This window comes from Haemaphysalis longicornis, unplaced genomic scaffold (assembly GCF_048455015.1).
Source record: "Haemaphysalis longicornis isolate Haplotype H1 unplaced genomic scaffold, Haemaphysalis longicornis Haplotype H1 scaffold_3, whole genome shotgun sequence".
In the NCBI taxonomy this organism is placed as follows: domain Eukaryota; kingdom Metazoa; phylum Arthropoda; class Arachnida; order Ixodida; family Ixodidae; genus Haemaphysalis; species Haemaphysalis longicornis.
Genome location: NW_027526335.1, coordinates 46,608,480 through 46,635,190, shown reverse-complemented (window position 1 = coordinate 46,635,190; position 26,711 = coordinate 46,608,480). Strand labels below are relative to the sequence as shown.

The window sequence follows — 26,711 nt, the reverse complement described above, 5'->3', positions numbered from 1 at the left end:
ATTGTACACACAAAAACATACAATAATGTAAAAAAAACGTGGTAAAGCAAATGCGCTAAAAGTAGCCATAAACGCAATCACACTCGGAGTAAAATAAAATCAAATGGTAAACGCACATCATTCACCGTAAAAGAACGCAGAAACGGCGGATCGACACAAGCATACAATACACTAAACAAGAAACAATAAACACAACAATAAAAAACGAAAAAGCACTTTTTACTCGAAAGTATAAGACAAAAAAACTTCCAACAAATTTGAATTTGACAATGCTTCCCGGAAATTGTCAGGGTTAGTAATGCAAGCTAATGAAGCAGGCAGGCGGTTCCACTCACGGAACGTTTTCGGCAAAAAAGAATTAGAGTAGGTGACACTGTTTTGGTGCGGGATATGAACTTTGTGACGATGGTCAAGACGTTCAGATATGAAACGTGCGGGTTATATCCAGCGTAATTTGAGCACCTGGTTACTATGATACAATTTCTGAAATAGGCACAGACGTGACAGTTTTCTACGTGTAGCGAGAGGAGTAAGGTTCAGACTGGATCTCATAGAAGTTACACTGGCCGTACGATGATAGTTAGAAAGTATGAATCTCACAGAACGGCTTTGTACAGCTTCAGTTGGTTAGTTAGATTAGTATATCCAGGATCCCAAGTTGACGAAGCATACTCTAGTATGTGGCGCACGTAAGTAACATGCATGCGGATGTATATGACAAGAGGAAAGAGACATGGGCCGCTTGAATCGACGTGTATAAAATAAACAGATAAAGCAGCACAGAAAACGAGAAAGGAGCGATAACCACATGGGACAGCACTACCTCCAGCCGAAGTTTCTTGGGTGAAAACTGGTCACATGTACAGCGAATCACCAAGCATGCGCAGCTCCAAGCCACGCACATAATCGCCAAGAGCAAACATGCAGACACCACAGACGCCTCCAAACCGTACGATACGGAGGTAAAAATAGATTAGGGTAAACAACTGCCCCGACGTTGATGGGGAGGAAGATAGCCTACGCCGTCATTCGGTCCTTTCATTTCTGTTATTATGCGGTGAGCACATGTGGACATGTGAATTATATCCTCCCCTTCCATCTCCTCCTGCTACCAATTTTAAGGCGAAGCTTTCTACCTCTACCCCCCCAAGGATTCTATCGCAAGGATTCTATACCGTTGGTGTCAACAGAAAACTCCCGCGAACAAACGAAAGAACTAACTGGCACTGCCAGGTTTCGAACCTGGAACGAATAGAGAAACGTAGCGATAGCACATTGTCTTACCAATTGAGCTACGAGCCGATGCTGAGACGGCGGCGTCAAACGGTGCACTCGTCGAGCACAGCTGTGGGTTCCCGCTGAATGCCACGTGATAGCGTCATGCGACCTCTTGTGCTGCTGTGCGCTCTGCCCACGGCACGCGTAGCGGCCGTGTGCGCTCCTTGCGCAAGCGCTAGGGGTTAGTAAAAATTAAAGTAGGCTCACACAAACGCATGCAATCGCACTTCTCCTCAGTCTCTGCCGCCTATCTCGTCGCCTCTGTCGGCGGCGGCAGAGACGGATAAGCGAAATCGTATAACACTGGGGTTGATCTTCCTTTAATTTTATAAAAAAACGAGCTTCTACTCATGAGGTTCTCCAATACAACTCAGCCAACCATCGTAAATGAATCCTGCATTGATTTAATTTTTGGAAAGAACACTCTTTTCAAAAATGCATATCTGTCAAAAGTAACACATTTAAAGACTATAGATATGGAGGTGATTGGTCGAGCAGAATTTCGAAAACAAAGAAATAAAAAAATGAAAATACTTAGTGAAATAAACTGACGAAGTAAAAAATATGCATCTTATACACCTCCTCCAAAAAACGAAGCGGGGGAAGGTACACTGTAAACACAAAGAATAAAATAGGGAAAACGAACTAACCCTGAACTACGCCTTAAAAATAGCGCAAATTTAACTTGAAAACAATGAAATACCCCAATGTATTTGTCTACTCATAGCCAAATCTAGCTGCCAAGAACTCACAATGAAGCCAAGCTGCATAAGAAGCTACGCATTGGTAGACAATTCTTTGAATTTCTGCAGATTTTTTTTCTCGCAGTTTTTGCTATTGTAAACATTTAGGTGCGGTTTCTATTCTCATTCCAACTCGGTTCGACTTCTTACATATAAGGATTACGAAAACGACTTCGCATAATTTACCCGCCGTAGTAGCTCAGTGGCTATGGCGTTGCGCTGCTGAGCACGAGGACGCGAGTTCGATTCCCTGCCTCGGCGGCCGCTTTTCTCTTAGAGGCCAAAGCGAAAACGCCCGTGTGTACGAGATTTCGGCGCACGTCAAAGATCCCCAGCTGGTCAAAATTAATCCGGAGCCCTCCACTACGGCGCTGCGCGCCTCATCGCCTGCGTTGCGTCAACGCGTGAAACCTTACAATCAATCAATCAATCAACTTTCTGTGATTCAATAAATTAGCGGTGTTTGGATTTCAACATGCGCACAGCGCAAGTGCGCGAGTCTTATTGACGTCCCTTTCGTGACAAATGTGCTGTATTACTAAAATGTAAAGCCACAGCCAAGCGTTCGTGACTAATGTTTCTTCCCTTTTGCCAAGTCGCCCGAAGAAGTGGGGCTTCCTTATACGTTGTATTCACTGGTGAGGCACGCGTGCAGGCAACCATGGGAGTGTGCCTTCACTAGTTACGTCGGGCACCGCGGGATGGCGGTACTTGTCCGTGCTAAGCACATAATGTGTGTTGGACGTTCCAAACTCTACCCCACCGAACACAAAGCAATGCCCCGACTCCAATGTGAGTGCGATTAAAAGCGTTTCTCTTGACACCACCATTGGGAATCGGTTTGAAACGGAGCATACGACGCACGCCGGTGTTTTTTTTTTTTTCTTGTGTGGAGTGCGGGTGCATTGGCACAAGCCGCGCCATGTGCGTAGCCATTTCCAGTGTTGCCAAGTGAAGAAATTGTGAATGCCATCAATAGGACTTCTGGATGGTTTTGCCAGAAAGATAATCCGTATTGCAGGAGGCCTACGTGACGATCATGGAGTACATCCCGGGCCTCGACCTGATGCGCGTTGTGACCAAGGAAGAGTATCTGGAAATCGACGCCGTCCAAATCATCATGGCTCAGCTCATACTTGCGCTTGAACACATGCACCTGCGTGGCTTCGTGCACCGGGACATAAAGGTGTCCAAGTGAGCGAGATTAAACCGACATACAAGGGTCATGTGACGCTCGCAATTGCGGCGAAGAAATTCCAGCAGCTTGGAGTCAATAAAGCCTCTCTCTTGATACTGTACGTTGTGCATATTTTAGAAACAGCCGCTCACAAAGCGCTTTCCGTTCGGTGCACCATGAGCCAATATGTGTGGTTAACTGTGATCAGTTTAAACGGATACTTTTTATCAAATGCCTGGAAGTTTGATGCTGCCCCGTGACCTCCCTGCGCGCTCTTCTGCGAGTTCAAGCAAGTACAACCATTATCGCAAATAGCCGGTATAGGAGAGCCTGCCAGCAAAAAATAGGCCTTTTGGGACCCAATAATTGAACCCCTAAACCTCAGACAATTCATAAAAAAGGAAAGAAACTTGAAGGAAGCTTCACAAATACATCACGCTCTAATGAATATTTTTTTTGTTATAAAAATTTCAATTATACCGTTAGGCGCTGAATTGGCTAGGATGAAAACAGAGATCTAAGATAGACAATTCGGTTGTAGCCGAACCATTGCGCGGATGAAGACTTGAGCAGACAATTCTATGCGTAAGCTATCACTGTAACAATAACAACAATACGCGTTTAATGAACGTTTACGCGATCATTTCGCGTATATAGTAATCAGAATATTTTGCAAAGGTTCGCGCAAAAAAACAAATCTGGTCACCACTGGTATAATGACACAATGTCTGTGTGTTCACGCAGCATGCTGATAAATCCGGGAGGTCGCGTCAAGGTCATCGACTTCGACACGGTGAAAATCTGCAGTGGCCACTGTGAGAACCTCATGCTTTTATCAAATAGTTCCGCTAGGACTCACGCCAGGCGCACGGCGGGCAGTGGGAAATGAATAGTATAAGGCCATTTTTAAACGTCATACCCGGTTTGAAAGACTTCAACGCAAACTCACAACGTTGTGCCGTGTAGACAGCAACAGATATTTACTTTGTTAAATTGCAATGGCACGAAATGCCCCCCCCCCCCCTTCCCCCCGGCCAGTTTTTTGCGACATGTACTTTGCAAATGTCACAACTTTGAACATAATAGAAAAAAAAACAGCTGAAACTTCTCGGCTCATCACAATTCTTCCAGGTATGATTTCTCGCAAGCCCTTGAGTGTTACGCAGCTTATTTTCGTACAGCTATTATTGAATGCAAGAGCTTCTTTTGTTGAAAGTTGCACGTTTAAAAGAGGGTTATACCAAGGCCTCTACCGACACGGAATTCATTGAACCCGCCGCGGTGGCTCAGTGGCTAAGGCGTTACGCTACTGAGCACGAGGTTGCGGGTTCGATTCCCGGCCGCGGTGGCCGCTTTTCTGATGGAGGCGAAAAGCAAAAACGCCCGTGTGTACGAGATTTCGGCACATGTTAAAGATCCCCAGGTAGTCAAAATTAATCTGGAGCCCTCCACTGCGGCGCGCCTCATCGCCTGTGTTGCGTCGGCGCGTTAAACCCCACAGTAAATCAATCAACAAAATTCATTGCTCCATGGCTTATATTTGCATCAACGATCTTGAACGTTCTACGAAGTACCGCTATGTACCTCTACCTCAACAAAGTGCCTCTATTGGTCTATGCTCCGTATACTAACTCCTGTTGCATGGCTGCAGGAGTTTACATAAATGCCGCGGGATCACAAGCAAAGAAGGTCGCTTGTTCAGAATGGTAGAAACGTTTCCCTGTATTGTAGGCTTTGTAGCATTGCCAGTTCGCCCTCGTGAAAAAGACGGGCGCAGGTATGAATTTACCTACTGCTTTCCTGAGATTCCACGAGAGGGTTTCTGAAAACATGCTGGCCCTCCCATAATTGTATGCGCATGTGTATGTTGTTGCTGTTGTTTGTTTCTTTGTTTGTTTGTTTCCCTGCTTGTTTGCTTGCTTGCGTGCTCTCTTGCTTGCCTGCTTACCTGCTTGTTTGCTTGCGTGCTTTCTTGCTTGCTTGTTTACCTGCTTGTTTGCTTCGTGCTTTCTTGCTTGCCTGCTTGTTTTTCTGCTTGTGTGCTTGCGTGCTTTCTTTCTTGTTTACCTGCTTGTTTGCTTGCGTGCTTTTTTGCTTGCTTGTTTGTGTTTTGCTTTTTGTGTTTCCTTGGTTTTTCTTTGTTTTTGCTTGCTTGCTTGTTAGTTTGCTTGTTTGATTGATTGTTTGTTTGTTTGTTTGTTTGTTTGTTTGTTTGTTTACTTGTTTGTCGGACTTTCACGCAGTTTCCAAACGCCTTCTGCGGGGTTATTTCCGAAGAACACCGTTCGAGTTCCATGATGGCGAGTCGGCTGGGACAATCCCATACATGGCGCCAGAGATACTAAAGAGGAAGCCGTACGGTACGCAGCTTCTCTTGCAGCGCGTAAGATTGATTGTACCGGTGCAACCGATGTACACACATCATGCGGACGTCGTATAATGCGCACTAACGCTGTGTCTTCTAGCCGTGACTTCATACTGTAACGAAAACAAGACCCGCTGCATGCTGCCGGTGACAACAGTTGCGGGAAATTCTGTCGCACGGTGCACTTAAGAGTAATTTTAGCTAAATCATTTAGTTAAAAGCGACACTGTTAAGCACAATATCGACCATGTAGTGCAGTGTTCTTTTCGCGCGTGGTATATACAGCTATTTAACAGTGCATTTTCTTTCCCAGAAATTCAAATTCAAAACGCGGGCCTTAAACAAAACTGAAATTTTGACTGACGTCGAACAGGTTGCGAACGAAGCGTCATTTATTCTATTACCAATTTTCACAACTACAAGGACGCGTCGGTAGCCGAGTGTTTATTTCGATGAGAGCGTAATTTTTTTTTCGCAGCGCTACAGCTTGCCGCCGCAGTGGCTTAATGGCTTAGCCTAAGCACGCTGTATACGATCGACTGCGTGGCAGCCATTTACAAACATGTCACTGCACCTTTAAATTAAGCGGCCTATTTTTATTCCCGTCCAGCGGGGTCTACAAGGAACTATATATTAACAGCGTTGCAGCAGGGGGCATCCGTGAAGATTTGTCCTATAGTCCCAGGTAATACAGAACAACTCAATCTTATTCTTCCGAGATAAATTTCATCGCACTCACCCATCAAGGAAGGAAGAAAATTTTATTTCACAGATCAAGCCCGTCCTGATGCTGAGGCTGTTAAAGAGCTTCCGAGAAAGGGATGTCAGAGGTGTCCAGCCAATCTACGTCGATGACCTTAAGATTGGTGACCGAGGTTGAAACAGGATCTGTGTTTGAAGTGTCGCACATTTGTGGCACACGATGGCCAAAAAAAATGGCGGCGGCTTAGCTCAGCTAACCTTGGATATACAAAGGAAAATCTTGGCTTAGCCTGGTGTAGTCTCGGTTTCGCTTGGTTAACCTTTGATTTAGCTGTATTGCCGATCACGTCTCGATGCCGTGCGGTTCTGTGCAACGCTCACAGGAGGTGGCCGCGTGAACTCTGCGTTCGCCGGGGCGAACGCGGCGTTCATTCATGGCGAACGCACCGTTCTTCTTCGCTGGGCGCGAGACGAGTCACGTTTCCCGAAACGACCCAGTGCCTCATGCATGGGACGCTGCGGGTTCGGTCGGCTGCCTCGGCCGCAGCCGCGGTGGCGACCGCTGTCAACAGCTAATAGCGGGCCCCGCGAATCACGCGATGCGCTTCGAGGGTTCTGTCGCCGGGGGTGTGTCTTCGTTCAAAATGTCATTTGCTCATCCTCCCCGAAATCGCTGGACGAAAGTAGTAAAGCTTTGCTTTAAAACTCTTCGGCGGAATGTTTGCAAAATTCAATCGTGAAATTGAATATTGGGGCAGCGCACGTTCCAGCTGCCCGAACACACTGTGCAAACTTACTATATCAGGTTCTCAGCACAACTTAATTTTACTTGTTTCCCCGTAGGAAGCTTTGAATTGCCGTGAGCTAGGTTAGCAAGCACACTCAATATATCTGCTTAAGGTCGAAGTATCCAGGCAAAGTTGAGGAGTAAAAAGCGAACAAACTAGTTTCATAATATTGGAATAAAGCTTGAGGTTGCCTCATTTAAAACCACCTGAAAGTTAAACCATTTCAGTCTGGGATGAGATTAAAACCGCCGATGTGACACAGTGCGCGTAAAAATCTATAGTTATGGGGCAAATGATGATCTCGCTTCGATTTGTACTGTCTCAACAGCCATTTTACATGGTTGCTCTTTTCGAAGTGCCCATAAAAGACATTTAAATGCGCAAACCATTTTTTTATGATCTTTGCGCATCGGATTGTCAGTACTATAGCGACTCCCCATATTGGACTTGCTGCGTACATCCATTGAGAAGTGCGCTGCTCCTCGTGATGCTAGCTCATACAAGTTTGATTCGGCGGTTTCATGTATCACACAGTAAGCTGAACAGTACCACGGGTTTCTTTTCGCCATACTACTTTCACGTCAAGTTCGTTTTCTCTCTCTGTCGCGAACCCTGCCGCCCTTTGTGTAACTTATACGTCACGCCTGGCTCATTTATCATTTTGCTCAGCGCTCCAAATAGAGGGACGCTATGCAGCCCAACCGTTCGGCTGACACTATTTACGCCGGACGAAGCCTGCCAAAAGATTTACAGGCGCATTATTCAAAAGTCATTCTTGCCCTGCCGATCCATAGTCAGGATGCGACGAAAACCTCGCCTCAAGTTATTTTGCTTAGACACGCGGAGTTTTCTAAGTGCACGCGGATGGTGCACTTAGCATTCCAACCAACACGGCTTCATGCCCGGAAGATCAGTAGAATCAAATCTCGCATGTTTTCTAGACGACATCGGCCCTCCAGCCTCTCTCGTCAATAGGTAGATACAGTATATTTTGACTGTAGCAAGGCCTTCGACGCTGTTAATCATGAATTACTGCTTCGCAAATTGTCCGCATACCGTCTATCCAGTGACTTCTGTCATTGGTTCAGCAGTTATTTAAAAGGCAGGTCCAATTGTGTTTCTCATGAAGGCGTCACCTCCCGGCCTTTCGCGATGATATAAGGGGTACCTCAAGATTCGACACTGGGATCTCTTCTCTTTAAAATTTTTCTTAATGACATCCACCCTGTTATTAGGCGCTGTACGCTCTCTCAGTGTGCCGATGATATGAAGCTCTATCACGCGGTTTCTTCAGCGAACGATCGCGTTCTGCTACAAAATGACATCAACGCATTTTCGGCATAGTGCGACAGCAACTATTCAAATCTAAATCTCTCCAAAACTATCTGGATAACATATACTCGCAAGCCTGCCCCGCTCATTTTCTCACCCTCTGCTTGGTGTACTCGTAAAACGCGCTACGCGAAACTACTCAACTCACACGTGAACCATCTGACCAACTCCTGTCTCCGAACGCTCGGCATGATTTCCCGGGCCAGCAGTGAATTAAACGACCGATCATGTTTTGTCTCCCTCTACCGCGCCCTAATTTTACAGTAGCTCGCCTTTTCCGGTGCTATTTAGAATTGTCTAAGCCCTTCATCGTCTCATCGCCTAGAAAGGATTCAGAGGCTCTTCACTAAGACCGTATTTTATCGTTACTCACCAATTATTATCCGCATGGTGTTCTTTGTCAAGCTCTTGAATCTTCATGAGCTATGTACTAGGCGTTCCAGGCGTGACCTGGTTTTTCTTTTTAACTGAATTCATTGCAAGTTTGACTGCCCTTGTCTTGTAAGCTCTGTTCACCTGCGTGTGCCAAGCAGACCACTGCGGCCGCACGGCTGCTTTCATGTTGACAGAGCACAAAGCCTGGCACCAGCTAACCGATGCCAACATGCCTATAACAGTCGGTTTTTATCTTCCATCCACATTCTTTTGCAATGACATGGTTCTTTTTAAATGCTCCTTGAAAAACTTGACTTTTTTAACGCACATGTTGTAGAGAGGTCGCACATGCACTTCTACCTCTGGTTTTGTGTTTCTCCGCCAGAAGCTCCACCTTGCTTATTTTTGTTTGTGTTTCTTAGGGCATCCTCTCCACACGTCCTCAGAGTTCTTGTTGTTCAGACAATATTTTCGCTTCTTCGATCACTCTCCTTATATATATCTACACATCTGTTTTTACCCTTTTTAGAATTATTTTCCTTCATATATGTCGTTTGTCGTTTGTATGCCTTATACTCATGTACACAGTACATCAACCGAGAAGGCCCTTGCGCTGTTGGTGAGCACAAAATAAATAAATAAATAAATAACTACCCCAGTCGCCTGTTCTACCAGCCGGCGCCTTTGTTTTTTTTTTCGCGTTCCGCAGGCCGCGCCGCTGATTGGTGGTCCGCGGGCGTGGTGATGTACAAGCTCATGACTGGTCGCGTCCCGTTTCGGGGTAAGACCAAGCAGCAGCTTAAAGCGCGGATAATCGGGTCGCCGCTCAAGTGGCCTCGCTACGATACTCACCCGCACTCGGCAACGCCTACCGCCAAGGACATGACCTTTTACCTGCTCAAGAAGAACCCCATCGAGCGGCTCGGATCGCGCTGCTACGGCGACCTGAAGACGCACCCGTTCTTCGACCATTTCAACTGGCAAATGCTGTACACGCGGACCAACCTGTGCGACATTTCCGGCATACAGGAGCTCCTGGACGCCGACAGGTTGAAGGGCTCCGGGCCGGACCCGGACGACACGCGGCAGCACTTGCAGATGCAAGACATGACCGACGTTGGCTTCGAGAGCCAGAAGCCCTTGCTGTGCTACGCGTCGAGAAGCTTCAAGAAGCTCATGACTGCGGTAGGCACACCAGGCGTCACTGTCCTTGCTCCCTTCGTAAATCTCGATGATATTTCAGCAGCTTTCAGTACAGGAAGCAACTAGACCGGCTAACCGTAAACTTTTACACAAAATTTTATTAAAATTTAAGGGTATTTTGCTTCGAGTAGTAGACTCAAAAAGGCTACTACTTATACAGTTCAACCTGGATGTAGACAACTTCTATGTAATGAATTTCTGGATTTTACGATGATTTTCAATTCCCCGTTTGCACTTTCATTGAAGCCCATGTATTTGTGACCTCTTGCGACGAACCAGTTGCGACGGCTAACCTGGATGTAACGAATTCGCTACTCCGATGAGTCAAGGTTTCCTGCCCTATTTCTGAAAAATCCGCTCGCGAAATGCACTAATTTAGCGAATTTCGCCCGTATCACAATCTCTCGTGCGTTTGCACGTGTGAGTGCGGTGTCGGTTGGGTGCTAGGCCTATACCTGTCGGCGTGTAGTCGCGTGTGTCCACTGATGTCGGTGGTATGGGTTCGTGAATCATCTGTGCTTCCTGAATACGAAAAGATATCTCTGTCCAAGGCAAGCTCGCAATTTTAAATGCCGTCTCTACCGGCAAGAAAGAAGAACGTCACCGGTGGGCACAGTGTCCCAGCTGGCATCCCTTCAACAATTTACTGAAAAAAAAAGCAGGAAGTTCGGGAAAAGGCGCTTTTTCAGCATAAGTTTGGTTCTTCGAACGCGTTAAGGCACCGAAAAGCAAAAGCAAAAGTGTTACCTAGTTACGTTTGCGAATTCTGGGGCCGTGTAGTAGCAGCAGGCGAAAATAACGCAGTTTTTCAGTGCGAAATATATCCTTGAACAAGTGCGAGTTCAGCATCAGTGATGCCTAGCATATTGGTTTTGCTTCAGCTTCATTCACGAAAGCATAAACTCCAAACCTGCATGTAACGAAAACCTGGATATAACGAAAAAAATGCGAAGTTTTGTCAACTTGGTTATATCCAGGTTTAACGGTACTTGGTATTTTCGCGCCATCTGGCATAGTCACGCTACCCCTAAATAAACGCCGCAACGAGTCCCTTGCCAACTTCGCTTCGATATTAATAAATGTTTTTTGGATATTCTTTTGAGAACGGTCTTACGGCTTCTTCTCGCATGTATAGCTGTTTCGACAAAAAATGCAGCCCTTCGCAGCGTTCCCCGACGCCACGCTCGTTAAAGTGAGGTCCGCATAGTGCAAATTTTCCTGCAGTATACCATTGCATGAAACGACATTCAAAACACCAAGACTAAATTTTGGCAGCCGTACAGCTGCCCACGTCTCAACGCTCCGCTACCAGTCAACGTACAGTCATGGGCAAACGAAATGAGAACACGGAAATATGAACCTGAACAGGCAAAATCAAAGAATATCGATAGGAGATACAATAATACCTCGCTAGTACCGCCGTATTTTCGCGCGTATAACCCGCCCCTGCATATACCCCCCCCCCCCCTTCCATCGACGAATAGAAAAAACATATCCCCGCGTATTGTCCGCATTTTTATACATGAAAGTATGGACCAAGGCTACTACTAAATTACCCATTTGTTTATGCAAAAGGACTTACCTAGATGACTACGTAACTAGATGACTTGCCGCATACATTTTTTCAGCTTGGTACATTGTTGACCTGTGCGTGCAAAATAAGCACTGTCAATGGGATAAAAGTGGCTTAGTCGCTACTACTGCTGTAGGGGAATAACGGAACAGCGCGCATTGCGGCGAAGCTGCAGCAAAGCAAATATTTTGCATATAATCCGCACCTCTACAACATCCCTGAAATCTTCGTAATTTTGGTGCGGGTTATACGCGCGAAAATACGGTATATTTGAAAGGCCACATTTTCAAAAAAAAATCGCGCTAATTGCGCGGTCTGGTTCATATTTTCGTGTTCGAGTTCCATTTGTCAATCACCGTGCAGTGCTCTTTCTTGGGGATTTGCTTGTTCCATCCTCACAGACAATTGTCTGCAACGAAAATGCTCCGCTTTCTTGTGCGCAGAAATCTTTCCCCTTGTTGCAAGTGCGGCTAAAGACGACGTTCTTCGTGCAAAATTTTGGAGACAACTGATTTGAAAGGCCTTTTTTGCCTCGTAGATCAGGGAAGGCAAGATTTCAGCGACGGTGTCCCCCGAGTTCATGGAGACGAGCGAAATGGATACCTCCCAGATCGACTACCAGGGGGCAGGTCCGTTCCCTAATGCCTCGAGGGCAGCACTCGGTAAGTTTACGTGTAGTGTCACGGTAGACAGCGCTGCCTTTCAAATTGCTGTAAAATGATTTCGAGGTTTGCAGCCCATGCAGTGGTGAATGCGCCCTGCTTATATATCATGCTTCATTCAAGAAATAAGTGTGATCGCTTACTTCTAGCTCGGACATGCCTCGTCTGCAATTGACGAGCAAAATGAATCATCCTGTGTTTGCGGGAAATGTATGCGTCAAAGCGACGAGGCTGTGAACACTTGAGAGAAGGCCACTCAGGAAGCGCGCGGTACCAGTGTTCTGGTTTCGTAAATGTAATAGCCGGAGTACCGAATATATCTTGATGCTGCCCGTCAATATAAAGATAAAGCGTAATATAAACAAATCGCTATGTTTTTATTATATTCTATTCATAAAACATACAGCATAAAAACATGATGGGTGAGTTCAAACCTTCTGGTGCTCATACAGAAGCCCTTCATAATTGCTACTTGCAAGGCCTTGTTCTTGTTGCGAAAAAATCAAAGCCACTTTATTAAGACAAAAATAGTTAAAACGCGAAACTTTCACTCATGCAAACCGAGTCAAAGTGCAAGTCCAGAATCCAAATTGCTTCGACCATGCCAGAATGGCGCAATCGAATAGGCGTCGGCCTCGTAACGCGAGGAACCCATGTTCGATTCGGACGACGAAAAGCGCTTTTTTCTTAAGGCGCTTGATCTGTCTTTGCTTATCATCATCATCGCTTTGTGAAAGCCGTTGTGCGAAGACGGCTTCCCCGCAGTGCGTTTCGTCGCGACATGAAACGCTATCAATGAGGCGTAGAAAGCTTCGCTTTAAAACATGCCTGGGTGCGCGCGTGCGTGTAAGTTACGTTATGGTCTCTTCGCGTATGTCTGTAATACCACAGCTACTTTTATCGAGTGGCCGTGGTCAGGAATTTATACACACCCCCCTAACACCCTCCCGAAACCCCCCCAGAAGGACTTGGACACCCCCCCAGAAAGATTCCACAACCACAAGCACCCTGCCTAGGGATTCATACAACACCCCCCAAACATCCCACCGACACCCCCCCCCCCCCCCCCAAAATCGAAATTCTGCATAAACCCCTCGCCGCGGTAGTAACGAGCCGTACCTAGAAATAGCGTTTCAGGAACATTACGGCACGTTACTGCATTACACACCCCGCTGTGGATTTTACTGTTCGCAAACGAAAATGCCGCAAAAAGTAAAAACATTGCCCACTACATGGCCACATTTCATGAGCATCCGCAAGTGCAGCCGCGTTACCTGTGCGACACTAATGCAAGTAACACGCAAGGCGCAGGAACTAACGCCGCACCACATTTAGTGTGCGTGTTCAAGTAACCTTCCGTACGGAAAGCTCTAACCGCACAAAACGAGAACAGCACACTGTCCAAACACTGTCGTGCCTCTAATAGAAGCGCCGACAAGTCACGAAGAAGCGTAGCGCTCGCTGTTTCTGGTCGAATTGTGCCGGAGGCGGAGGTGAATTACGTCTCCCCACCAAGCTGAGCGGGAGACGTAAGCAGACGGAGCACCCCCCTCCTTACCGCTGTCAACCACAGAGCCCTTCGATGTAGGCAAGTAACTCTGGTCAACCCTGCCTGTGTTGTTGCAGTGTTGATCTTAGGGTTAATTGGTAGGTAGTCTTTTTCGGCAAATATAAACAACGCCAAGAACGAGAGGCAAGTAAGCCGCTGCACGAGTGCTGACCTCACAACAGCGTCTTCATTCCAACCTCCCCCACACAGAGATCCCCTACATCCGCCAACACGCTCTGCGGATGCGAACGTTTGAATCTGGCGCCAAATTCAGCGCGGCATTCTAAGCATCGCCACAGTCCTTCAATGCCTTTCTGGTCATGAAACTTCGGCGTCACGCTATGGGAGAGCTTCGTGCGCTGCCGGGCTTCGGCACTGGTGTTGATCGGAGGGCAGCCAGGGGCGTGGACTGAGCTCGTTGGGCCACGGCCGGACTGGAGCAGCGGCGAGCGCGCCGCGCCCGCCGCTCCTCCAGCCCGGCCGTGGTTGAGCAGGGAACGGACACGGAGTAAGATAAAACAGACGTTCGACGCCTTATCAGCAGTGCGCTATCGCTTTACGTGTCGTGGGCCGTTCAAATGCACCTATCATTTCGTGAGTGGCGAAAAAATGTGGTGCGATTGGGCACACTGCTACTGCGTTCCTGCCGGCCGGTCTGGCTACAGACCAACGGCGGCCGCTCGATGCCCTCCGATCTGCGGTGGCGCCACTCGTGGTAGCCTTTGTCCCTGTACGAAACTTGGCCGGGAGTTTCATGACCAGCGAAGCATTGAAGGACTCTGGCATCGCCATGCGGCACACTGTAGCTTGTTTCGAACATCGTCTCCTTATCGCTGCCTTTGTATTTATTGTCTCGGTGTTACGACGGTAGCAGTTAAATCATTCCGTAAAAAACCGGATACCAATACACAGGCGACTTTATCTGTAGAGCCCCGGCGGAAGTGGACGAAAGGGCACAGTGGAAAAGTTCAGGGAGGGAGTGGAGGAAGGGGAAGATAGGGATAGAGGAGAGAGACTTCAGTTCATCACCCAAAATGAAAATATGTTGCAGAACTGGAATGAAACTGCTACCGCTAGCGCCGACAGTACCGATTTAATCGAAACGATCGCCTATCAATTTTTTTGTATTCCTGAGCATGACGCATTATAGAATAGGAGGGAATTGTAATAATATGCTATCACAAAATTTCATGCTGTTACAAGAGAAAATGGGATTGATTGATTGATTATGGGGTTTAACGCGCCGACGCTACACCTGCGATGAGGCGCACCGTAGTGGAGGGCTCCGGATAAATTTTGACCACTTGAGGATCTTTAACGTGCGACAAGAGAAAAAGTAATGACGGTAGTAACAGAACCTGGAAAGTGGGTGGGGAGTCGCCACTGGTTTATCTGTTTTCCTTTATATCTCGATTTCGTTTGTTTATTTTAACCTACTCCAGCCCCTCTTGTGGCTGTAGCGGGAGTGGGATACACGGCACAAAGAGCAATATACATTTTAATAGGTGCAGACACCTCGAAAAAAGTAAAATCAAAGACAGTAATGATACAACTGCCATTCTAGCAGCAACACAGAAGGAAGTACACAAAGTAAAGTAGCGCCAAAGAATCACAATAAAATGATCTAGTGTGCGTATCTAAATACAAAGCACCCACACAAGTACAGCCTTACAAAGAAAATAGAAACAAAAAAATAAAAAATAAGAGTTATTCTTTTGCATCGCTTATAGCGCCTGAATTTTGTTAAGAAATGCGGCCGAGTCAAGGGAGCGCGCCCGTGGCCAGACAACGAATTCCACTAATTGTTCGCGGAAATAAACTGTATTTAAACGTGTCCGTGTGTGGGTGATAGGGGGAAACGTAAAGAGCGTGATTGCTTCTGATCTGTGTCGGGTTCGCATAAGTAAAATATTTGTTAGAAGACAGGCGGTACGAACCGTGAATGATGTGATGAAAAAAGTTTAAGCATTCTATTTCGCGACGGCAAGATCAGGTGGTTACGTTTAGCGTTTAGCGACGTTTAGCAATCCAGTTACTATCTGGGTAAGTCCAAAGGATAACGAAATATTGATGAGCTCGATACAAATCTGCGAGTTACAGCCGCTCTGAATTAAAGAAGGCCAGTCGATTCCAGGGGTGTTAATATTCCCCATGAGAACCAGATGCTTGGTGCTGAGGGTTTGTGACTTTGCGAACTCGTTAAGAATATGAAGCATATGGAGGGAAGGGAGGAATCCGCGGGGCGGTATAGGACGCCGATTACAATGTGAAGTTTGTCAATGTGAAGCTTACACCATACCGATTCGATGCCCAAAGGGCTGAGAAGGACTGCAAACCTGAAGTCCGACCGAAAAAGCAAGGCTACGGCCCCGCCCCTGCCGTTTCGTCTATCGACACGAACCGCGACATAACCGGATGGGGTAACTAAAAATCATAATTGGCATCGTGGAGCCACGTTTCAGTTATACCAATGATATGTGGGAAGTGTCTCGAAACGAGAGAAAGGAAGTCATTGCATTTGCGTGTTATGCTTGATAATAGGTTGATAATAGTTAGGCTGGGGGCAGAACCATGGGGTAGTCAATGCGGAGTTTCAGAGAAAAGCGGAGCACTAGAAGTGCCGGCAGCATTAAAGATTGATTAATTGATTATGGGGTTTTAACACGCCGACGCAATGCATGCGATGAGGCGCGCCGTAGTGGGGGTCTCCGGATTAACTTTGACCATCTGGGGACCTTTAACGTGCGCCGAAATCTCGTCCACACGAGCGTTTTTGCTCTTCGCCTCCATCAGAAAAGCGGTCGCCGCGTCCAGGAATCGAATCCGCGACCTCGTGCTCAGCAGCAAACGCCTTAGCCACTGAACCACCACGGCGGGTGGCCGCATTGAAGAGCAGCGACGCATTTGGGGACCGCACTCTCGGAACTGTACCAAGTTCTTTTGTGGTCCCGCTATGGTAACCAGGGGCCTTAACTAGAACATTCGAGGCGTCGTTCCAATTGTAGCGAACGTCGTCGATAAATACGGGGTCATACAACGATTTAACGGAGGAGCCGTTATTGCGTAAAGTGGAAGTTGCGACCCATAACTTCTTGTGGATACAGCGCACTCTAAAAAGAAATCTTCGGAGAAGCTGCAATCAGAGCCTTTGAGAAGTTTGGCATTTTTTACAAGAGCCACCTTGTCGCTAAAATCCAGCAGTTTCAATATGATTGGACGCGCCCGCCCTTCCTGCGCTTTGCCTAATCAGTGCAGACGCTCAACGCGGGGCATTTACATTTTCATTGTCTGCGAGACGAGCGCACATATACCAGACAGCATAGAATCGCCATTCTCGCCATTGCCCTGTGGAAGGCCGTGTAAATTATTATTATTTCTTCTGAATCGATTTTAGAGCTCGTATATCTTAAGAATTGGCTGTGCGATTGTTTTACCCGCCATGGCAGCTTCAGTGCGCAAGGCTTCGAGCGCAGTTTTTGATTCGCAACAAGCCGACACAGGTTCCAAAGTCCCCACCCGTGACTCTAAAGCATCAAATCTTGCGTTTAATTGTGTTTTTACGTCTACTATGCCACTTGCGATTTGGTTTTGCTTGCTAGCAACTGAGAAAGCATTGAAAAATTCCCCGCATTTCCCCGAGGGGAAGAATGTGAAAGTGCGAATGCACGAGTTGAATTTGCGCGGTTCGGTAATGTTCGCGAAAGAGAGATCACACACACACACACAACTACAAAGAAAGAAAGATGCATTTATTCACAGACACCTATTTGTGTTGTCGTTGTACTTGATTGCTAGAGCGGATCTCAGCTTTGAAATTTCGTGTCAGTACTCCTTTAAGCAGGTGCATTAGCCCTTCTCACGCCCGATTCTTGGCCAATCCCCCACGTGGGTATGTGCTATGTCAGCGGCCAGGCAGCGCGCGCCCATCTCTCCCCGTTGCCAAGGAAGACGAGGAGATTCCTGGCCAATCCCCCACGTGGGTATGTGCCGTGTCAGCGGCCAGGCTGCGCGCGCCCATCTCCACGTGCGCGGACATCGCCGGTGGACGCAGGTTCAGGGTCGCTTAAGAAGTGCATTGCACTTAAAAACTGTAGTGTTATCAAATTCGCTTTGCGTAGCATGGACAGACAGTGCAGCCGCCTCCGAAGACGCATTTGCACTTGTTCTAGAGCCGGTTGCGAGGCCATCTGTGTCATTGGTTAGGTTGCCTGCTTTATTTTTAGAACCAGGGCCAGGGTTTAGTTCTATGTCACCGCTAAGAATCGGGCGGCAAACACGATATAACGCATGCGGACATAGCGATATCACATCTGTTGGCCAAGGGCGCAACAGCAAGAAGCGATCGTCAGATCTGATGCAGTGTGAATGGTTCGATAACGTACCTGTGTGAAGAAGACGAAAGGATTGAAGTGTGCCCTTGAAGTTTGCGACAAAATTGGTATCGCTGTTATAGGAACATTGTACTCTTTTCATGAACTAAATTTGTATTTGGTCTTCAATCCCTTTTTAAAGATGAAGCTATATCTACAATTTCTTCGAAAGTTTGGTTTAAAACATCATCTTTATACGGACTTACTGGTGACTTTGTCTGTCGGCGCCGGCTCTGTTCAGAGGAATGATAGTGCCACAGGCAAAAAATCTATGCTGGCTTCATTTCTACAACCATGCTGTCTTATCCGTATCAATAACCAGAGCCTCCCTATCGAGCTGGCAGAGCAGGTAGATGCTTATGAGGATGGTGGTGGCTGAATCCTGTGCACCTTGTCCGCGAGGCTTTAGCGGTGGCTTGATGAGGGGCTGTCTTGATATTCCTTCGCGCTGCGCCCGCTGTACCGACACTTCTCGCTTTGTCCTTTGTGCACCCGCAGTGTTTGGCCCATAAATCTATCTGGGAATGAATAAGTATCATATAAAATCAATAAAATGCCACATGATTGACGCCACATGTCATGTTACACAGTAACGAAACTGTCTTTTGTTTTGGCTGTGAATTGTACAGCGTTCATGGTTCTCTACATAGCACGTATCATCGAGTTGGCTATTGTGATTCTCACAGCCGGAGTCATGCCAAAAACGCCAAGCGTGGTTAGAACGTTTACAAAAATCGTACAGACAAATTTCATGACCACACTGCCTCAAGAAGCACACGTATCACCCCCCCCCCCCCAACCTGAAGGCTCGTTAGGAGCTTTGGCAATGTACTGTTGTTCCCCAAAATATCAATTTGTGAGAACCTGTGCAATAATATAACCCCATTACGAGAGTCCAATTAAAGGTATTACCCTAAATGTTTGTGCGTATGTTTTCATTCTTTCTCTTTCTGATAAAGGGAAAGATTATCGTGCCCGAGCCGTCGAAAAGGTTGACTTGATCCTATTCCGGAAGAAGAAGCTTTACAGGTATCGGAGCTTCGGATTTTCCTTGCAAAGAGCAAAAGGTGAAGACAAATATTACATATATGTTGATGTAAGTGCGAAATTATTTCTTTCATTTACCCTTTGCCTTCATACCTATCGATTTTTGGTCGTGACGAATGTGCAGGTTTTTCTTTACTCGCGCTATGTTACAGCGTAATCAACGACATCATTCCAAGCACGATTGCATTGCCATACGGCGTAGCACCTCATCGTACATTGATTCCCACATTTAAGGCCAGTTAACTACGAATTTACTTACTTGTATATACAGCCGTTTTAAACATGAGTGCTCCCACTTCGCAATCCTCGCCATTATATACTACTCTATTATATAGACAAGTCTGCATCGTCGGAATTTTTACGCCGACGCCGTCTGGTCTGGCAGGCAGACACTCTGAACGCCATTTCTTTTACCATGTCGTTTTTTTTTTTTAACTCCATACTCATTCTGGGTATAACCAAACGGGAAAATTTGGGTTTACCGAAAATTTTGGGCAGGTGGTCTGTCTGTCATTCGTCGTAGTTACCTGGCCAAAAGCTGATACATGCAGGTTTTTTGACAAGAAGCCTGTATAGGTGGTATTCATTGAAAAGTTTGGCTGTCAATTTCTTCGCTTGGTAACACTGGAAACGGCCACGGACATGGCCGATGCGCTACGGACATTGCGCGGCTTGTGCAGCTGCACCCGCACGCCGAAGGAAAAAAAATTACGTCCACCTCCCCTCGCGGGAACCCTGGTGTGATGCGACGCTGAAGGGGGTTCCATTGTGCGTTTACGTTGGGTCGATTACTCGAATTGCGTGAGCAATCGTCGGGTAATGCGAGAGAGAGAGAGTTAGAGAGAGAGAGAGAGAGAGAGAGAGAGAGAGAGAGAGAGAGAGAGAGAGAGAGAGAGCGTAGCGCGGACGACCGTCGACTGAGAGACCGGCCGGAGCGCGGCACTCCGCTTAATGAACAGCGCGCCCGAAGGAGAGGAGACCGCGGAGAGAGAGAGCGCTGCACATGCGCACAGCGCGCTTGCGCCGCGCGCAGTGCCGCCCACCGGCGGAGTGAGAGCGTGCCGCACTGCGCGCGCCACAGATGTTGGGGGAGAGGGCACGCTATCACGGCGAGAGGAGAGGGGGTGAGCGGAGGAGAGACGCAGCTGTGCGCACGCGGACGCGGACGCCGACGGCGACGGACGCAGGACAGGGCCGCCGGCAAGAGATGCTCCTATCAGCGTCGCATCTAAAAGCACCGGCGTGCGTTGTCTGCTGCGTTTCAACCCGATTCTCAACGGTGTTGTCAACAGACATGTTATTAATCGCACTCAAATAGACTGGAGACATTACTTTGCGCTCCGTGGGGTAGAGTTTGGAACGTCCAACACAAATCATGTGCTAGCACGGACAAGTACCGCCATCCCGCGGAGCCCGACGTAACCAGTAACGGCGCACTCGCATGGTTGCCTGCATGCACGCCTCGCCAGTGAATACAAGCAACAGCCGAACCCTTTCTTAACTACTAAAGCAGTTGGCACTTTACACAGCGCCGAAAAGCGTCTGTCGTTTTTGCGGAAATACATCAGTACATTAAGGACAGAAGCAAGGTTTGTTTAAGTAGTAGTACACGACAGTGTTTTCTTACAATAGCAGATGAAAAAAAAACGCGTTACAAAAAGTGAGGCAAGTTGCTTCTTCTTCCACCAGATGGCGCACGAGCACTGCGAGGGCAGAAAATTTATATAGAAATGAGAAAATCGGCCCAGCATACAGCATAGGAGCGAGAGAGGAGAGCATGCTACATTGCTAAGTCACAGGAGAAGCAGAACACTCATCAGTCTGGCTATCGTCTACTATCAGACGGTATGGTCTACAGTCAGACTGACGTCCAAGACTTCCGACGGAATTGTTGCGGAGACAGCAGATACACGGCATTTTTTAGGTGCGGAGTACCTTAGGACCGCAGAATGTCTGTCCGCGTCCGCGCGCCTAGCATTTACAATCGTAAAAAATCACACAGGCACAAGCAGGATTCGAGCCTGTGTCTGGTATACCAGACAGAGTTAGTTTCAGTCGTCTTGCCCATTGGGCTACGATTGTGTGTTAGTACCCGAGAGTCAAACGGCTTACTCCCTTGCCTGTAACGCTGCGGAGTACCTTAGGACCTCCCAATGTCCTTCCGCATCCACCCGTGCGCACACCACCATCAAGCGAAAATCAAGCGAAATTCGATTTGAGCCGTGAGTTGCAGTTTCATTTAGGAAATAATCAAGGTGCAACTCACAGCTCAAATCACATGACGGTCGGGGGGCACGTCGGATGTCACTCGGGGCGCAACTTGGATGTCATTTCGAGTCCCCGCACTCCGCAACCTCGCCATCATCCGCAGAATGGAGATGCTGCCATTTTTTTTTCAGACTGTACGCTTAGCATCACAATCCCTACTGCTGTGACCAGTTTTATCTTTTTTATGGGCACCATTTTGGCGTAGGGTGCTAACATTACCCCGCACGGTCCGGGGTCACCTTCAAAGCCTTGTTTTCGGCCCATACCATAGCCCACACGGCTGCCTGTTGACGCTCCTGCAACAACACGCTCTCTCATCCTTGTCTATGGTGGGTTTCCGCTAGGAAGCAATGTCGGTTTCATGTGTATCGCGAGGCGTCAAACACCGCCACGAAGTGCGAATGATACGAGCACTTTTAGAGTCGAGCCGCTCATTCCTGCTTAACGATTGTCACCCGATTAATGTAGTTATTAAATTCGACTGGCGTTTATATGCCCTGTCAGCCCGGCTTGGTCAAGCCTTGGTTTTAAAGGTCACGTGAAGGGCTCAGCTAGGACGCTAACTAGAAAAATTTTGCATTATTCGTTAGGAGGCTGCTGCTGCAAATATTTTGCGGCACCCACGGCGTCCCTGCCCGAAACTACAACATAACTGAAAGAGACGCTACTCCGGGTAATGATGTAACTGCCTACGATGACGTCACGTGATGGCGTGCCTACTTGCCTGTATGCGGCGTTACATGCAGAACGGCGCATCCCCAATGCTGCAGGGCGCTGGGAGTCGACTATAGCATGCCGACAATAGTCGCCAAGTCGATGCCTGCGCACGAGTACAGGTATCAAGATCTCACGAGGATGTGCTATGAAGGAGCCATGAAGAGAAAACACAAGTTTGGTTCATTCAAAAGCTTGCCTCGTTAGATACATACTGACACCACTTTTAACGTAACGCTTAAACAGAGTGAATTGCTGGGCTAGTTGGTTCATAACGTTCAGAAATGGTGAAACAAGCGAGCAGAACGCAGGACAAGACGAGGAGTGTGTGTTGTGTGTGTGCCTCCTCTTCTTGTCTTGCGTTCTGCTCGCTGGTTTTATTTTTACTGCGCTTAAGTAAGCTACATAATTAGGATAAAAGGAAATGGCCATGCGACCCTCTAGCTCATTTCCTACAACAGAACCTATGATGTCATACCAGCCAGCTCTGCGATTGGCGGAAGGCGGTAAGAGCAAACGCAAATTAGGCAGAGCTTATAAGCTTGCCGAGCTTATGCGAGTTATTTGCGCTTAAATTTAGGGCACATTCTTTTTAAACCCGTAAGAATGTTGGGACAAACAGTGGAATTTACGCAAGTACACGTAAATATAGAAGTTCCGATGCGTACTGGTGTTGGTACTGCGCGCACTATGCTCGGTTTAGCTGCACAGGAACACGGGGCTTTGGGGTTGTCTCAGAGGTCACTGGCCGATTGACGCAAGCAACGGTGTCGTACGTGACCAAATTTGTCGAGTGAGCACTATGTTTCACGAAACAATTATTTCCTCCCTGAGAAAAAACAATCCATTTTTAAATACGGTCAAAAACAAACCAAAAGCAGAAAACGGCTTGCCACGGTATGGTGGTGCCACCTAGGTTCACTAACGGTAAACAAGGCTTCCAAATCGGCTGCAGAGCGCTCGGTTCTTGTGATGTCATTGCAGACCACGAAAACGCATGATATAGCGGGAAAATCAAAATTTTAACTTATAACAATTAATTTCTCGGTGAATAAAGCATCGTTTGCATTCTGACAAGCGCTGATGCAGTACAAAACACGAAACATTTCGAATAACACTATCTTGTATTTTGTCTTCGTGGCTCCTTTAATGCAGAACTTTAGCGCCATAAGAGACTCCACGCTGTAAAATCTTCGGTAGAATAATAGGGGTGTTGAGGACCGCTAAACATGTGTCGACCAGCGCCACGTGTCTGCGCAACCCTCCCGGCCGCTTCCCCGTGTCTTAATTCCCGCAGAGCGTGGTCAAGGACAGCCCGGCGGACGAATCGCGCGTGCTGCCGCTGGACGTGGTGCTGACAGTGAACGGGAACCCGTTGGAAGACCTCACGCTAGCGCAGGCGCGTAGACTGGTAACCTCGAGCGGCGACCACGTAGTGCTCTCTATTATGGCCTACAGCACCTACCGACTCCTCACAACGCGCACCGACATAGTAAGCCTGCTCCGAGGCATGCAGTACAAAACTGCCTCCTTCAAAAGGCCGCTCTTCTCCTGCCTGTCAACGCTGCCGTACGGCCTGGGAATCATCAACGCCGACGTGTGGGACGACAAGGTCAAGCGCTCCAACACCTTCTACATCGTCACCGTGCGTACCCCTCGCATGCTTCCCTCGTTCTACAACACCGTAGAGCCGTATGTAAACGCGTATACACTAACGTAAATTGAGAAGTGTACGGACCCCATCCCGATTACCTATATATTCTTTCCGAGGACGTCCCTGTAGATGATGTATCGCATTCGCAGCTTTGGCTGGTCTTCGAAGGACATTCGAGATTCGTTGCCTACCTTGAAAAAGGAAGCCATGAGTTCGAAGGATGAGAAGGGTCCATAAATAATACTTCTGCCTTAGGGCAGAACTAAGCGATACGAGTATCAACTATGAGGTAACTTCACGATACATGAACACAAGCTGAATTGCAGTTGCGCTGGAACTTTTCAGGGCGATCGGTGTAGCGTAGAAGCCACGTGCAACCTTCAATGAAGCACAGTTTCTTGTGACACATGTTATGAAGTTGCAGGGGAGCAGAACGAAGGGCATCGGTTAGGAATCTGGACACAGGTGCACCCGACGGTGCACACACCTTCTCTACGCCGCCAAGATATAGACGGGCGGATTATGTCCACTAAGATGGCGTAGTTCCCGGTGCGTGCCGTAGTCTTCAGATCTGCACGAAAATAATCTCTTTGAGCTCGCAGTTACGTTGCGGCTAGCGCGAGCAGATGTTGAGTATATAGCTTGAGCATAGAGTATTTGATAAAGACGTTCGTTGTCTTCCTTCTTACGAATACTACCTGACCGTGACATAGTAAGAATGCGTTGGCAAGAAACCGGGCGAAGTGGTGGACCTGACGTATAGATTCGCTTCCCTACAGCGAGGCTAGGGCAGCAAAGCGCACGAATGGTACACAGGGTCTGACGATGTCTCCCGATCGCAGCACGCCAAGCTGGCGCCGGTGAGCGGCCAGCCGGTGTACCCGGGGGACCTGGTGTCCAAGATCAACGGGTTAGACCTGGACAAGATGAAGCTGGAGCAGGTGCTGGGCGTGTTGCAAGCGGCTACGGGCGAAGTCATCCTGACCGTCATGCATCTGTCACCCATGCGTGTGCAGAGCTTGTTCCTAAGCAAGATGCACGAGACGGCAATGACCGACAGCAATGTGCCTAGCCGCACCATGGGAGCCGATATCGATTCCGGCTGACGCCAGCGTAGCACCGAGTGGTCGCGCTTGGCGCTGTCCCCCTGCCGTGCCAAAAGGCCGAAAGGCAAAGTTCGCAGTGTCTTTTCGCGCATGCAGGGTTACTCTTCCTCCTCCTCCTGACGTGGTGGGCGTTATAGGGACAAACGCTCACGGTGGGGTCTTTTTTAAAGCGGGACAAGTGCCAACTACGCATTGCCCGAGAAGTGTGGTGGCGTCTATGACGGACTTGATTGGTACTGTTTTCGTTCTGTTTAACTAACATCTTAGTATTGTAATTGTGACTGTTTAGATTCCGATAATTCTAAAAACTATTCGCCCTTATTTATTGCCTCCGTATTGGCTTCTTTGCTTCTTATGAGTCTATGGCACTAATACGGTTAATGGAAGTTTTACTCGTGGAGATCAGGACCACATTTTTAGGCTAGGTATGAAATGAATGACAGTGAATTTTATTTTTCGGATAAACAATGGCCAACATAACTGCACGGATATATATTCTGCAAATAAATGAACCACTTACAACGGCTTAATTTAACATATCTGTTTCCTGTGTTACGCGAGAATGGTTATGTAGAAATGTTTGTTTGCTTCAACAGGATTGCAGTGTGAAAGAAATCCTGCATTCGTTTCCTGCTGGGTTTTCCGCAGTTAGGTTCCGATTACTGCTTTGTTTTCTGCAGTAATGTTTTGGTACATCTGAACGATGAAAACTTGTACCGTATAATTTCGCCTTCAAGTACACTCAGACCAGGGTGTGCTTGCTCAAACGAATGCTACGAAGACGGCCATGATATCCAGTGGTAACACAATAAAACGGCACCTAGTATTTCATGTGAAATCAGTCAAAAAGTTGCGAGGTCACCAAGCACTCCTCGGGAGCAGGGAATGCGAAATAAATAGTGCCAGATTGCCGAACGTGCTGTCTCATTAACATCATCATGCTTTTATGTTTTTTTTTTTTACTTTGTTATGGCTGAGCGCCTTAGTTGCCCCTGGGTAGCGCAGCTCCCTACAGCCGTTGTTCTGGATGTACAGAGCAGTCTCAGGGTCCGCGAAAAACTGCCACCATGCGCATTTGTGCAGAGGTAAGTTCGGGTCCGTTGCAGCGCGTTGAGAGAAAGAGTAGTTTGCAAGGCGTGAAGATGCAAGGCGTGATACTCATCCGTCGATTGCTGTGTTGGCTCGCGATGTCGAAGTACAGCTCATTGCGCGGTGCATTTCTTTAGTGTTCTCGATGGACACAAGCGTGGGCACTTTGGTGCGGGTTTAGGGCGTGTACACGTATGTGGTAGTTAATGAACTTGGGGAATCCAACCATAATGCGGCAGGTGAATTCATGAAGAAGACAGCATTTACAGCGAAGCTGCGTATTTTTTATCCCCCTAGTTCTTGCGCCCGTATGGAACGAGAACTCTGTTTGTTGAACGAAAACTCCCATAAAAGAATTTATAAAATTTTATAACTTCCATAAAAATGAAACATTCCTAAATATAAAGTCTTGGCTACTGCATATTTTTTGGTACAAGATCTTGAGTGTCTTCCCAGCAATGCATTTCTGTTCAGAGGTGAATCCAACTTTAGAATTTTAAGCAGGCTTTTTTAGGCTTTTTCTCATTGTGTATTGCGCAGTGAAACAGAGAGAGAGAGAGAGAGAGAGAGAGAGAGAGAGAGAGAGAGAGAGAGAGAGAGAGAGAGAGAGAGAGAGAGAGAGAGAGAGAGAGAGAGAGAGAGAGAGAGAGGGTGCCCCATGCTATAGTCTTGTCCGCCGCCGCCTCGTCTTTCCAAAGTGATGTGTTCTGCTCGGC

At 47.5% G+C, this 26,711-nt stretch overlaps 1 protein-coding gene across 1 annotated transcript in view; it reads left to right on the top strand.

The window, feature by feature from the left end:
• Positions 1-24,906, top strand: part of LOC144175204 (uncharacterized) — a 49,316-nt gene extending 24,410 nt beyond the window's left edge. Inside the window, exons 7-14 of the mRNA XM_077704307.1 lie at positions 3,043-3,215; positions 3,943-4,013; positions 5,442-5,558; positions 9,470-9,945; positions 12,075-12,198; positions 19,077-19,213; positions 23,444-23,791; positions 24,643-24,906. Of these exons, the coding sequence (XP_077560433.1) occupies positions 3,043-3,215; positions 3,943-4,013; positions 5,442-5,558; positions 9,470-9,945; positions 12,075-12,198; positions 19,077-19,213; positions 23,444-23,791; positions 24,643-24,906 (1,710 nt within the window). The remainder of the gene's footprint in view (positions 1-3,042; positions 3,216-3,942; positions 4,014-5,441; positions 5,559-9,469; positions 9,946-12,074; positions 12,199-19,076; positions 19,214-23,443; positions 23,792-24,642) is intronic.
• The last annotated feature ends 1,805 nt before the right edge of the window (positions 24,907-26,711 follow it).